This window comes from Arachis hypogaea, chromosome 10 (assembly GCF_003086295.3).
Source record: "Arachis hypogaea cultivar Tifrunner chromosome 10, arahy.Tifrunner.gnm2.J5K5, whole genome shotgun sequence".
Classification (NCBI taxonomy): Eukaryota; Viridiplantae; Streptophyta; class Magnoliopsida; order Fabales; family Fabaceae; genus Arachis; species Arachis hypogaea.
In genome coordinates this window covers 87,301,277-87,313,834 of record NC_092045.1, presented here as the reverse complement: position 1 = coordinate 87,313,834, position 12,558 = coordinate 87,301,277, and the positions used below count along the sequence as shown (strand labels likewise).

At 30.0% G+C, this 12,558-nt stretch overlaps 1 protein-coding gene and 1 long non-coding RNA gene across 3 annotated transcripts; one reads left to right on the top strand and one right to left on the bottom strand.

The window, feature by feature from the left end:
* The first annotated feature begins 3,180 nt into the window (after positions 1-3,180).
* On the top strand, positions 3,181-6,954 carry LOC112715858 (rRNA-processing protein fcf2). 2 transcript variants are annotated; one of them, XM_025767677.3, is made up of 6 exons: positions 3,181-3,681; positions 4,757-4,991; positions 5,296-5,356; positions 5,992-6,069; positions 6,230-6,345; positions 6,579-6,954. In XM_025767677.3, exons 2-6 carry the CDS (start codon positions 4,759-4,761, stop codon positions 6,688-6,690), a joined length of 600 nt encoding a protein of 199 aa, XP_025623462.1. In that variant the 5' UTR covers positions 3,181-3,681; positions 4,757-4,758; the 3' UTR covers positions 6,691-6,954. The 2 variants fall into 2 exon arrangements, with proteins under 2 accessions (XP_025623462.1, XP_025623461.1); XM_025767676.2 differs by having other exon boundaries at positions 3,184-3,681; positions 4,752-4,991.
* Positions 6,955-8,700: 1,746 nt separating this feature from the next.
* LOC140175864 (uncharacterized) lies at positions 8,701-9,387 on the bottom strand. Its single transcript, XR_011866723.1, has 2 exons — positions 9,174-9,387; positions 8,701-9,036 (listed from the first exon to the last, which is right to left on the bottom strand). It is a non-coding gene; the product is annotated as an uncharacterized lncRNA (long non-coding RNA).
* Between the last annotated feature and the right edge of the window lie 3,171 nt (positions 9,388-12,558).

Genomic DNA, 12,558 nt, shown 5'->3' with positions numbered 1-12,558 from the left:
GTTTTGAAGTGCTATATGAAGGGAGATTGAAGCCATATGAAGGAGAAGCTTTTCATTAGGACTTAGAACTTTATTTTACATAGTTTTACATAGTAGGAGTAGGAGTAGTGTAGATTAGGGAGAGCTCTCTTAGGGTTTTTAATTAGGGTTCATTGTAGCATTTTATAGCAAGCTTTGATCTTGGATTTTGCTTCTTTTATTGTAAGTACTCTCAATTTCTCTTTAATTATATCATTTTTGCTTTCATTTTCTCTTGGTTCAAGTTACTTTGTCAATACTTCTAATTTTGGGTTTCTTGAAAATTTGATTGATGAATTTAATATTTTATGCTTTCTTTATGTTTGATTAAATGTTAATTGTCGATATTGTGAATAGTTTGGTCATAGTTTTTATTTTTCCTTTAAAAAATTTCCTATGTTTTGGTATTATGCCCACCAAGTGTTTGTGAAAATGCCACTTGGTAATTTTGAGTAAATTTTCACACCTTGGCTTGGGATTTGAGTTCCTAGGATACTAGAGTCATAATGTTCGACATTTAGTGGTAATTCTTAGGTAGTTAGTTGACTCTTGTTTCCATTGACGCTAGCCTTTTACCAATTAATTTGTTAAGTTAGCTAAGACTTACGGATTAAGGTCAGTTATGCTTGTTTGACTTATTCCTCGATGTTAGGGGTAGACGAAGCGAGGCTGACTCATCATAATTATCATAGTTGTGGTTTTGGCGATGATAGGATTCCTTAAATTCTCATTTCTCAAGTCAAGGCTTTTTATGCATTTATAACATTTTCACTAGTTTTGATCTTATTTCCTTGTTAATGGCATTGATTGCAATTTTGATCATTTGTTAGTTCTTTTATTTCTTAGTTCCTTTAATCTTTTGTTCTTTGATTAGCAAAACCCCTTTTTCCTCACAACCGAAAGCATAACACTTTGATTGCATCCTAGGGAAGAACGACTGGAGTTTAATTACTCTCGGTTATATATTTTGTATTTGGAAATTAAACTTTGATTTGAGAGGATAGATTGTCGGTTTGACTATGATACCAACGAAGTGATTCTTATTTTGAGAAATTTCCGAATCGACATAATCTTCTCTCATCACTCACCTTCTTCCTCTCACTGAGTCGTCGGTGTCGCTCCGTGCTTGCTTCTCATAGCATTGGCGCCGCCTGCACCCGCGTCACCACCTCTACTCTGCGAAGACGAAGCTGCTCCAGCCATGTCTCTGCCATCACCAGGTTTTTCAGATCTGTTATCACCAGCCATGTCTCAGTGTTTAGAGGAGAGGAGAGCCGTCTTCCTGCTACGCGCTTGACGAGTAGAGAACCATCACCACTTTGTTGCCGTCCAGAGGACATGAAAGCCGTCTTTATTCTGTGCGCCTGAGGAGAACCATCGCAATTTTTGTCACTGTCCAGACGAGAGTTATCGTTTTCGTCGCTGTTCATAGGAGATCCGCCTTCGTCGCCATCCAGAGAAGAACCGTCCTTTATCACCGTCAAAGGAGAGCCGCTGCCCACCTTCTTCCTCTCACTACGTCGCTCATTGTTTCCTGCTCAAAGCTTCACCGCCTCCGCGTCTATTCCGCTTCTGCTCTGCCATCGCTCATTGATTTTAATGTATATTTTTATTTTTAATTGATAAAATTGCTATGGTTTGAATTCTATTAATGTAAAATTGGATTTAAGTTTAGGTTTTGAATTCTATTAATTGATAATTTGGATTTAGAGATAGATTTTGTTGCTGTGAAATTGGATTTAGGGTTTAGGATTTGAATTATTAATGAAAAATTAGGACATTGCATTATAATGCTGAGTTTAAGGCTTAGACCGTATTAAATGTTAATCATCTTTTATTTTTCAATTTTTCTATTTTTTTTATGTTTTTGAATTAAAAAAGAATTTGTGGATAAGCCCACAGACCACGATCCCCGACGGATATGGGGTCCCTGTTACCTGTCATGTGGACGGAGACAGATTATGGGTGGCGGGGGACGGGGGGCATGTCCTTGCCCACATGAGGACCCGTTGCCATCCCTATTCTTTCTTATAGAGTCTCTCGCGAGTAAAATTTGTATGCTCCAACAATGATCCAAACTTTACTAATTTAGGATGATTGATGACAAATTTTTATGTTGGCATTTTATGTTTAGATATATTTTTTATTTAACTTCTAAATTTGTATATTTTTAAAAATTTTAAGACTTTTGCTAAAGACATCACGAAGTATTTTAAATTTAGAAGATATTTTAAAATTTATATTAGATTATAATGATGTTTTAGAGTATTTGTTTATAATTATATTACAATTAACATTTAACGAATAATGCATGATTATACTAATTTAGAAAAATATTTTTATTATAATTATATAAAATCAATATTTAATACATTATCAACTAATAAAAGTGAAGTGCCAATTCCTCATGAATTCATTTTTCCTCCAAAATAAAAGTACTATTTTCTCTTCTAAATTTATTTTAGAAAAATATCTTTATTATAATTATATTACAATATTACAAGTAGCATTTAATGAATAATGCATAATTATAGTAATTTAGAAAAATAAAATAAAGTCCAGTAATTTATCTTTCGACTGCATACGTATGTAGAATAACTTTTAAGAAGGAGTCACATATAGTAAATAAGGTTGATAACTGTAAAACTATATACTAACATTGATATAATATTATTTCAGGTATATGTTTTACAGGTATCAAAGAAAAGTGTTGAGTTATTTTTTAGTGAGTTTAAATTATTTATTATTTATTAGAGAATTTTGTACATTAGAATTCTCTAATAATTTATTTTTTATTTTGAGCTGATTTTGATATATTCTTATTTGATAATAAAACAACATATAAAAATTTGTTGGTGGATCTAATTATTACTAGATTATTTATAGTCACATTGAGCACATATATTTGATTTATTAAAAAAAATAAATTACTAAAATTAATTAATAACTATTTTAAAGTTAATACATTTAATATTAGATTAAAAAAATAAATAATACATAATATGCTATATTTTTATTAATCAAATTATTATAATTCAAATTAATCTTAATAAAAAAAATTTAAAATTATAATTTTAATATTATCACAAGATTATTACACTTATTATTTTATTATAAACAATTCTTTTTAATTGAATAAATTAATAAACCAGTAAATTAATAAACGAGTAATTATAACACCCTTACCCCACCCCTTTCCCCCTCTCTCTCTCACTGACACACACCCAGACCCAGCAGAAAACCCTAATCCCACCCATAATCCTCTCTTCTCTTCGAATTCGAATAAGAGCCACCACCCACCACCCACCATCCCACTTCAGAGCTCAAACTCATCGCCGAGCCTTTCTCTCCCTTCTCTCTCTGTCGCCCTCTCTGTCCGAGTTCTCTCTGTAGCTGCTTCGCTACTCCTCGTCGTGGATCGTCGCCGCTTCTGTGCTCCTCGCCGTGGATCGTCGCTGCTTCTCCCCTCCTCGCCGGCGTCGTTTCTGCTTCTCTGCTCCGCACCGTGTCTCGTCGTCGTTGCTTCTCTTCTTCGCGTGGAGTCTGGCAGTCGCTGATTTTCTACCTTTCGTCGTGTCTCAAGTCTCTGGTCTCTGCTTCAACCCTCTCAGGTCTCAGGTCTCAAGTCTCTTCTTCTCTGCTTCAAGCCTTCAACCCTCTCAGGTCTCAAGTCTCAGTCTCTAAGTCTTCCTGATTCTATCTCGTGACTCTATCCCTCTGAAATTTGAAATTTATTCTGAACATGCATATGATGTATTATTGATGATTCTGCTGAATTTTGAGATATGAATGTTTTGAATTTTTATTTGAATTCAGTCCGTTCATAGTGAATTAATTCTGCTGAGATTGAGTTATAAATTCAATTTTTAATTTATTAATTCTGCTGAGATTGATTTTTAAATCCAATCTATTGTATTTGTTTTGGTGAATGGTTGTTTTGCTGTTATTGATTCAAAATAAAAACATTGCCACAATTCTGCATTGAATTTACTATATGGCTTCATATGATTTGGTTGAATTATGCTTATGATTCTTAGGTTGGATACATGTTTTGGATGTTTTGGAGAGTGACTTGATTGACTTACAGAAATTCACATATGGAGAGTTAATTTTTTAATAATTTTATTATATATTTAATTAAACCGGTTCAGTGCTTGTTTGGGCACTATTAAATCGGTCCGGTTCTAGCAACCTTCGTTTTTTCCTATCCTTGCATAATTCTCGCTTTATTTTTCCTTTGTCGTCGTCTTTATAGTGAAAGACCCGCCACAAAATTTTGACATCGTTAATAACCAAAACCAATTAATAGGTATAAAATGGCAGATAATGTGATTATGAAAATAAGAAAAATAAAAAATCAAACTTAAACATGTGAAATAGAAAATATGGAAATTCAACAAGTTGTATAAAATACCCAACGTGGAAAATATAAACTTTGTTTGAGTTATGTGGCTGCACTTCCAACCTTATATTATGTTTTATGCCTTTTTTAACTTAATATGACCTAATTTTAATTTGGTTTGTCCCCCACCATGCTCATTTTGTTAGACCCCGCTGCAATTCTCAAAGTTTGCCGTAAAAATTTGCATAGTTTCCAATTTCCATGATGTTTTATGAAATTTACTGTAGTTTAGAATATATTTTTTAGCAAATCTCATTTAGATTGTCGATTTTTCTTTTAAAAAAGAGATTAAATGTAACTCTTGGTTATTTGATTGTGCAATCTGCTTCAGTATAGGGATGCCGGAGGGTAAACTGCTGGTTGGACTTTCATGGCAACCACAGCTGTTGATTCCATCATCATCAAAAGCCACAGATGCTTGTCATAACAAACCTCAAAGTGAGACATCTAATAGTAGTCTTTGGAAACCCAATACAGAGCTTGTTGATGGCCTTTTTGTTCCTCCTAATGATCCTAGAAAGTTAAACAAATTACTGAGAAAACAAGCTAAAGATACTGCTGGAAAAGATTGGTATGCAATATATTTTCTGGAGCAAATTTTCTTTTGCAATGCAACCATGGTTAAGTTTCTTTTTGTTTTTAAAACTAAAAAAATCTTATTTTTATTACTTGTTTAAGTAGTTTTACACAGCTGACTAGCTGGGCTGGGTATAGGGGTGGTGACTTCCATTTTTAATCAAATAGAATTAGGAGATTGTTTAGTTATATCTTTCTCCCCCCCCCCCCCCCCCCGCCCCCTCTTTTCTCTTTTCGGGAAACTATAAAAAGAAATCATGTAATATGTAGTTATCTGATCTTATTTGTATGTATGTCAGGTTTGACATGCCTGCTCAAACCATCACTCCTGAGTTGCAGACAGATCTAAAGTTGTTGAAGGTGATTTTTGAGTTTTGATATCTTTGCCATTTTATATTTTCCTTGGATTGGGCAACATGTACCTACATTCAAAATGGAAAGAACAGTTACTCAGATTTAGATTCTTTGTCAAGTTAACTTTATTTCATGTTAGTCTTTTTGCCTAACAAGATCCCTTTTCATAGTCTGTTTTACCCCTTTTTTTGGGCCAACTTAACTATCTTCAATGATTTGTGGGGTGTTTGATGCTTCCTGAAAACTTTGCTGGTGTTCTCAGCTTGATTGATGTAAATAATATTGTATATGTTTATAATGGGAAGACAAACTTTCAGGCAGCTGAAAGTCCAATGGGATCGGTTAGCATTTGGGGAGTAAAATGTGTAGGCATGTATATAATATTCATTAATAACAAATTTGTATGTTCCCAGTTATTTGAATCATGATAATAGCTATGTAATATTTTTTAGGAGAATGTTAGGTGATTAATACCTTCAGTGAAAAAAAAAATGAGTTGATTAGTGTTGGCTCAAATGCAAGACAAATACAAAAGAAAAATATTGGTCGCCTAACATTTATTTTTTATATAACACACTTTTATCCCTTAGTTTCACAAGTGGAATGGGATCCTTACACTCTTACTGTGTTTATTGTTACAGTTGAGGTCTGCGTTAGATCCAAAACGGCATTATAAGAAGGGTGATTCTAACTCAAAGGCACTTCCCAAGTATTTCCAGGCAAGTTCATTGTTGTATACCCAATCTATATATATATCATAGGCAAGCATATGATTGATGTTACTTGGTATAAAATTACAATCTCTGTTGGTGAGCATTCAATTTTACTTTATTTTATTTTATTTTTATTTATTTATTTTTGTCATTTGAATATGACCAGGTGGGAACAGTTGTAGAAGATGCATCAGAATTCTACTCGGAAAGATTAACAAAGAAGGAGAGGAAAGCAACCATTGCAGATGAGTTGCTTTCTGATCAAAAGCTTGCGGCATATAGGTAAAATAGGCACTTGCAGTAAAAGACACATTTCGCTGGGTAATCAGAAAAATACTAGGGTTGTCAAAATGGACCAATCGGCTGGACCGTCTAATTTATCTGCCAAAATAAGGCAGTTGGGTCATAAAAGTCTTGACCATTCAAAAAATACCATTCTTAAGTTTGTTCGTTTTGTTTGTATTTGTTGCTATGCTTTTTGGGATATTTACTCACCTCATTCATCTTCATTGTAGGAAGCGAAAGGTACGTGAAATTGAAGAACAAAATCGAACTGTGGGGAATACCAAGTGGAAGATTAGGGGTCAGAATTCCTGGAAGCGAGCAAAGGAAAGGAGGGTTTATTGAATTTCAATCACTTTGGAAAATTCATAGATGCTATTTTGCCTTTTTTTTGGGGTGGGTATTTTTTTTTTGGGGGGGGGGGGTTGATTACGCTAGTTCTTGTCCGTTGCCATAGTCGATAATGCTCTGTTACAGTTTTAAGTTATTGAGGGAATTACAGCATTTGTGTGTCAATGCTCGTGTTTAAAATGTTTGGTAATTACTAGAATTTCTTTGATGAGACTTTGTAAATTATAAATTGTTGTCAAGAGTAAAATTTTGAATGAAGAGACGTATAACATTTTGATGCAAAATCAATAATAAAGGTAGAAGTGATATTGATGAGAATGAAAAAGGTGGTGGTAGACTGGTAGTAGTGGTTATGTTGAAAAGAATTTATTGGGAGTTTAAAATTTTTTACAAAATACAAATAAAATTCTTACAAAAGTAATTGCGACACTATTTAATGGATTTTCTTTATAGAAAGTTCATATTGTCCCAAAACAAAAATAGTGTTTTTTGAGAGATCATTGTCTTTCGTAAACATGAACAAAGATCCCTAGTTGGTTAGTTAGCAAAACTAATCCTAGAAATATAGATGCAAAGCCATCATCAAACTAAAATTTAAATATTCAATAAGCTACTTTTACTCGACAACTTTGAATTGAACATAAGTTTTGAATGTAATATTCTACAATAATTCATCAATAAACGAATGCTTCCACCTGTTAAGTAACACCAAAGACAGAACACATTTGGCCAAAGAAATATTTAGTCTTCATATTGGTGTTGTATTGAAAAGGTGGCGAATCCTCAAGAGAAAGGAAACAAGGTTGTTGAGAAGAGGGAATTGGAAGTTGATGAGAGGATAAACAACAATTCTACATTGTCATCATCAATGCATATGATATTCCCAGGTTTGAATAGGGAGTAGGAGATGTCTGCCATGGTTTTGGCTTTGACCCATGTTGTCTAGTTTGTTGAGGAATCGAGAGAGGCGTATACATACCATGACCATGGATGTCAGCTGAGCTGAGAGATCTATTAGCTAACCCTTTCCAACAGGAGCGACGTCGCCGATTACCGATTAAGGATTCTACTGCTCAAAAAGGTAACGTGCCAGTGGGAACAAGGCAACAAGCCAAGCCCTTCTTTGAGTAACGTGGAAACTTTTTTGGGCATTTAGGCCCAATTAGTTTCAGATGTCAATAGTAACGGCCCAATTGTTATGTATGAACTTTGCTGATCATCTTGCCCTTTTTAATAAAGTTGAAAATTCCAATACCAACTTAATTTGGTTAAGTGTTTCCTCATTTGTTAGTTAGTTTAAACAAGTGTCAAATATTCAAATCCCACCTTATACAATAAAAGAAAAGTTGAAAGATTTTAAAGCCTTCTTTTTTATACATCTCTGCTTATCTACTCTACTTGTATTCATATATAATTAGCTGATTCTTGTAAAAAAATATAAAATAGTTTATAACATGTAAATAAAAATACATGTAATTATAATATAACATGTATGTGCTTTATTTTCAGCCTATTTTGTAATAATGAAATTAATTAAAAAATAGCATTTAAAATATATAGTAAAAAGTTGTAATATACTGCAATTGCACTCCATATATGGAGCCTAACACATAATCAACGCCCAAAACTATTCTAATAAATATAAAATTATAATTATATATTTTCTACAACTTATTTGAATCGTACCATTTAATTATTAACATTAACCATTAATTTATATATTTTGAGTGGTGTTATACGTAAAAGTCAAACATAATAATTACATATTAGTATATGTGTATGCATGGTTTTGGAGAGTTATATTCAGCTGTTTGAGACTCTCTCTCTCACACACACACATGCACACTATATATATATACATGAATACATATGAAGTAGTTTTGAAGTTTTAATTTGGAGAAAACCTCTCATGGTTTTCGGGCAGAAAAATTGATTTCTGTATGCAAGAAGATAGAGGAGGAAAAACACTATACATATGGTTTTAACGGCGGAGAGAGTCTTTCGTTGCAGCAAGATAAATAGGCCAAAAAGTTGATACTTTTCTTATTGTGGCTTATATTTTAGATCTGGGTAATATTTACATCACGATAAACGTTATATTATAATATAAACTAGCTAGTTAATTATACCAAAAAATATAATAAAATTGGAAACTATTTAATTAATTATGGATCGGTGGCTTCCTCGAGGCTGGAGTGTAATCCATTGAGAACACTTCACTTCCACCATTAACCTCATCATGATGATTATGTTCTTCCGCCTTAAATTTGCTATTGTGCGCCTCTTTGTTATCATGAGCACCTCTATTAGTTAAGTTACTAATTTCTTTCAATGTTCGTGCTGCACATATAGAGAGAGGGCCAAAAAAAAAATATAAGATAATAAGAAGACTGAGAGATAATTAAGAAACCTGCAATAAAAGTTAATAAAATAAAAATTTATTGTTCGTACTAGAGACCAAACGGGAAGCTAAGTACCTCGAGCTTGGATGGAGAAGAAGCAAAGGAGGACTAAAACTGCAAGAAGAACACGCTTGCTTTCTAAAGCAGCCATTATTGTTATATATAACTGGAACAATTATATATTATTTATATTTTGTATATTCAAATAAATTAGACTTAGGTTGTTCTCTAGGAGTCTAGGTATTATATCTCGCTAGTTTTTGTGAATATACTACAACATATGCCAATTACACTCCCCTATATATAGACCAAGATTTGACACCTATAGTATTTAATTTAATTGGCATGTGCCATTGTGATTATTGAGTACGTATCCATATAGGCCACTACTACTATAGTAATAACTTTAATTTGTACATAACATGAGCCATGGTCTACTAGGGTCACCATCATTATTTTCTGGCTTGAAATAGATGGCTCCATCTCTATCTGTGTTAATTATTATTAAAACAATATTTTGAGTAATAAAAATTCTCTTATAATTAAATAGAGGGTTTGATATCCTTTATGACTTATTCAATTATTATTAGAGAAATTGATTTATATTATTATGATTAAAACTAATAATTTCTATAATCTTAATTAAATCAAATTACTAAATCATAGAAGAATCTATTTTATAAATTACAATAGTTTTAATGAGGTCTTATTTAGCAATTTTTCCAAATTTCTGAATCCACCCAATTTCTTTAATGTGTTCCGACTATAAAAATAAAATAAAATAAAGATTTAAAAAAATTCAAAACAATAACGAAGTTGAAGTTGGAAACGAAGAACATGTATGGACAAGGGAATTATAAGTCGACATCTTAGAGATATTGATCATACATACACTGCTTATACTTCTTTGACAGTGAGTTTAAATAATTAGGACCTTATATACAACCAAAAGGTTAAAACATATATATTTGTGTGTGGGTTAATCTTTAATAATAATTGAATAAGTCATAAAAGATACTCATTTTTTTTATTTATGAAAAGATTGGATAAAAATCATCAAAATTTATTATTTTTAATTAATATTTTATATTTTAAATACTAAATTTTAAGTTATAATATAAAATAAAGTATTTAAAAGTATAAAATAGTATTAATAAAAAGTGTTAACTTCTTAGTATTTTTTTATTATTATAGGAAAAATATTATTTTAAACATGAAAACCTGAAAGGGGAAAGAAACTATATCATCATCAATTTGAATAAGTTTGTGTATATATTTGGGCCATCACAAGTTTCATTTCATCGTGATATGCTTCCTATACGCCCATTGTATACACATCTGTTTTAATATTGTTCCCTAACTGTTTCATGCATGTTTAGTTTGTGATCGATTTTGTCCCTAGGATTAAAAGAAAGGTCGATATTTTCGCGATGACATTTTCACATATTGTGAATGACGAATTGTTAAATAATTTAATATATATTTGGCTGAATATATTTGATAATTAGATGATTTGATAGAATATTATTTTTATGTGAAGATATTATGTGAATATTTTTTTAAACAAAAAAAGTGTGGATTTCAACTCAATGTATCACATGCGTAAAAAAATCCGTCTCTTTCATTTTTACTACAATTTAAATTTTTTTTAGTAGTATATGATAATAATATTTATTTATTTTTATTAAATTATTAAATTTAACTCTATAATAAATTTTTACTCAATTTTTAGTACTTAATAATCAATTTAAGAATTTAAACTCATTAAAAGTTTATTAGAATGATCAAGTCTCAATTTAAATGAGATTGATATTTTTTTTTAGAAATCGACTCAAAAGAGTATTGTATACTTTTTTTTAAAATTAACTTTAGTTTTTCTGATAGTAACTATATTAATTAAAAGAATTTTTTTAATTATAAATATCAGTAAGATCAGTTGACTTCTAATTGTATGAGAAGTGAATTTTTAAATAATGATTTATTAATATATAAAAAGATATATTTCAATTGTGTTGTTATGAAAAAGATTATTCAATTTTTTTAAAATATGAAACCTAAAAAATAAAATTTTAAATTATATATTATTATTTAAAATACTATTTTAGTATTTTAATTTATAAATTAAATATTTTAAAAATTAATCATATTTTATAACAATAATTATGTTATATGTGTATAAAAAATAATTATTTATATAAAATATATATATTAAAATATAAAATATATATTTAAAATAAAATAAATAATACATATATTTATATATAAATATATAATAATTAATAAATAATTTAATAATTAATTTATATATATATATAATATTTTTATTATAAAAATTATTATTATGTTAGGTATATTTTGTTGTCAGTAAAAATTGTGTGGATTGACTGATGATGGGTCAAATTTTTATGTGGCTAAGGTGGCGAATGTGATGTCGCCAATGCAGACTCGACATGTGATAGGTTGGACTTCGAGCGAAGAACACCAACGACGGAAAAGGGGAGGCAAGGCCATGAGAGACGACGCATACGATGGTTATATTGAAGCTGGCTTCATCTTCCACGACCACTCAAGGCTGGCTATTAACAAGAGAAAAAGACCAACATATTCTGGGATTTCAAACGCCACACATTAGGAGAGGGGAGGGAACCGCAACAATTTCTGCCCGTTATTTAAAAAAAAGAAATTTATTATAGAGTTTTTTTCTGGATTAACTTTTTTTTTAATTTTTTTAAAATTTTGAGTTATGAAAAGTAGTAACATTAATGTCTCATAGAATTTTTAAAATTAAATTATAATTTTTTAAAAAGTTACTTAAATATTTATAAAAAAATTTAAAAAATAAATTCTTTTATAATAAAATTTTTTATTATATTTTTTTAAAATAAATATTTTTAAAATTAAAAAATTAAATAAAAAATAATTTATTTATAAATTATTTTTTAATATAAATATTTATTATTTTAACTATTTTTTCAAAAAAGACTTTAATTAAATTGTTTACTCAATCTACAGCACACATGAACAACTATTTTTGGGTATTAAAATTATCTAATTATCAATGCAGTTAAAATAAAAAAGTTACCGCATTTGACTTTATATAATTTTCTTCAACCTTTCAATTATAGTTTTTCAATGATAAACATTTATGCCACATGTCATAAATTTATTTCAGGTCAATTCTTGATCATCATTTACCACCTCTTTACATAAAGTCAGAAATCAGAACCTCATGTAAAGAAAAGAGAGCAATAGCTCTTCAAAATCTTAGTTTTTCTTTATAAATTATATAAAATTTTTAGGATAAACTAATAAAAATATATTTAAATAATTTTATTAATGATAAAAATATATTTAAATTTTTTTATAAATAAAAATATTTTTAAATAATTTAAAAATATGACAAAAATATACCAACATTAAATATGTAATTCTTAAAAAATATTTTAGAAATTAAATTTTG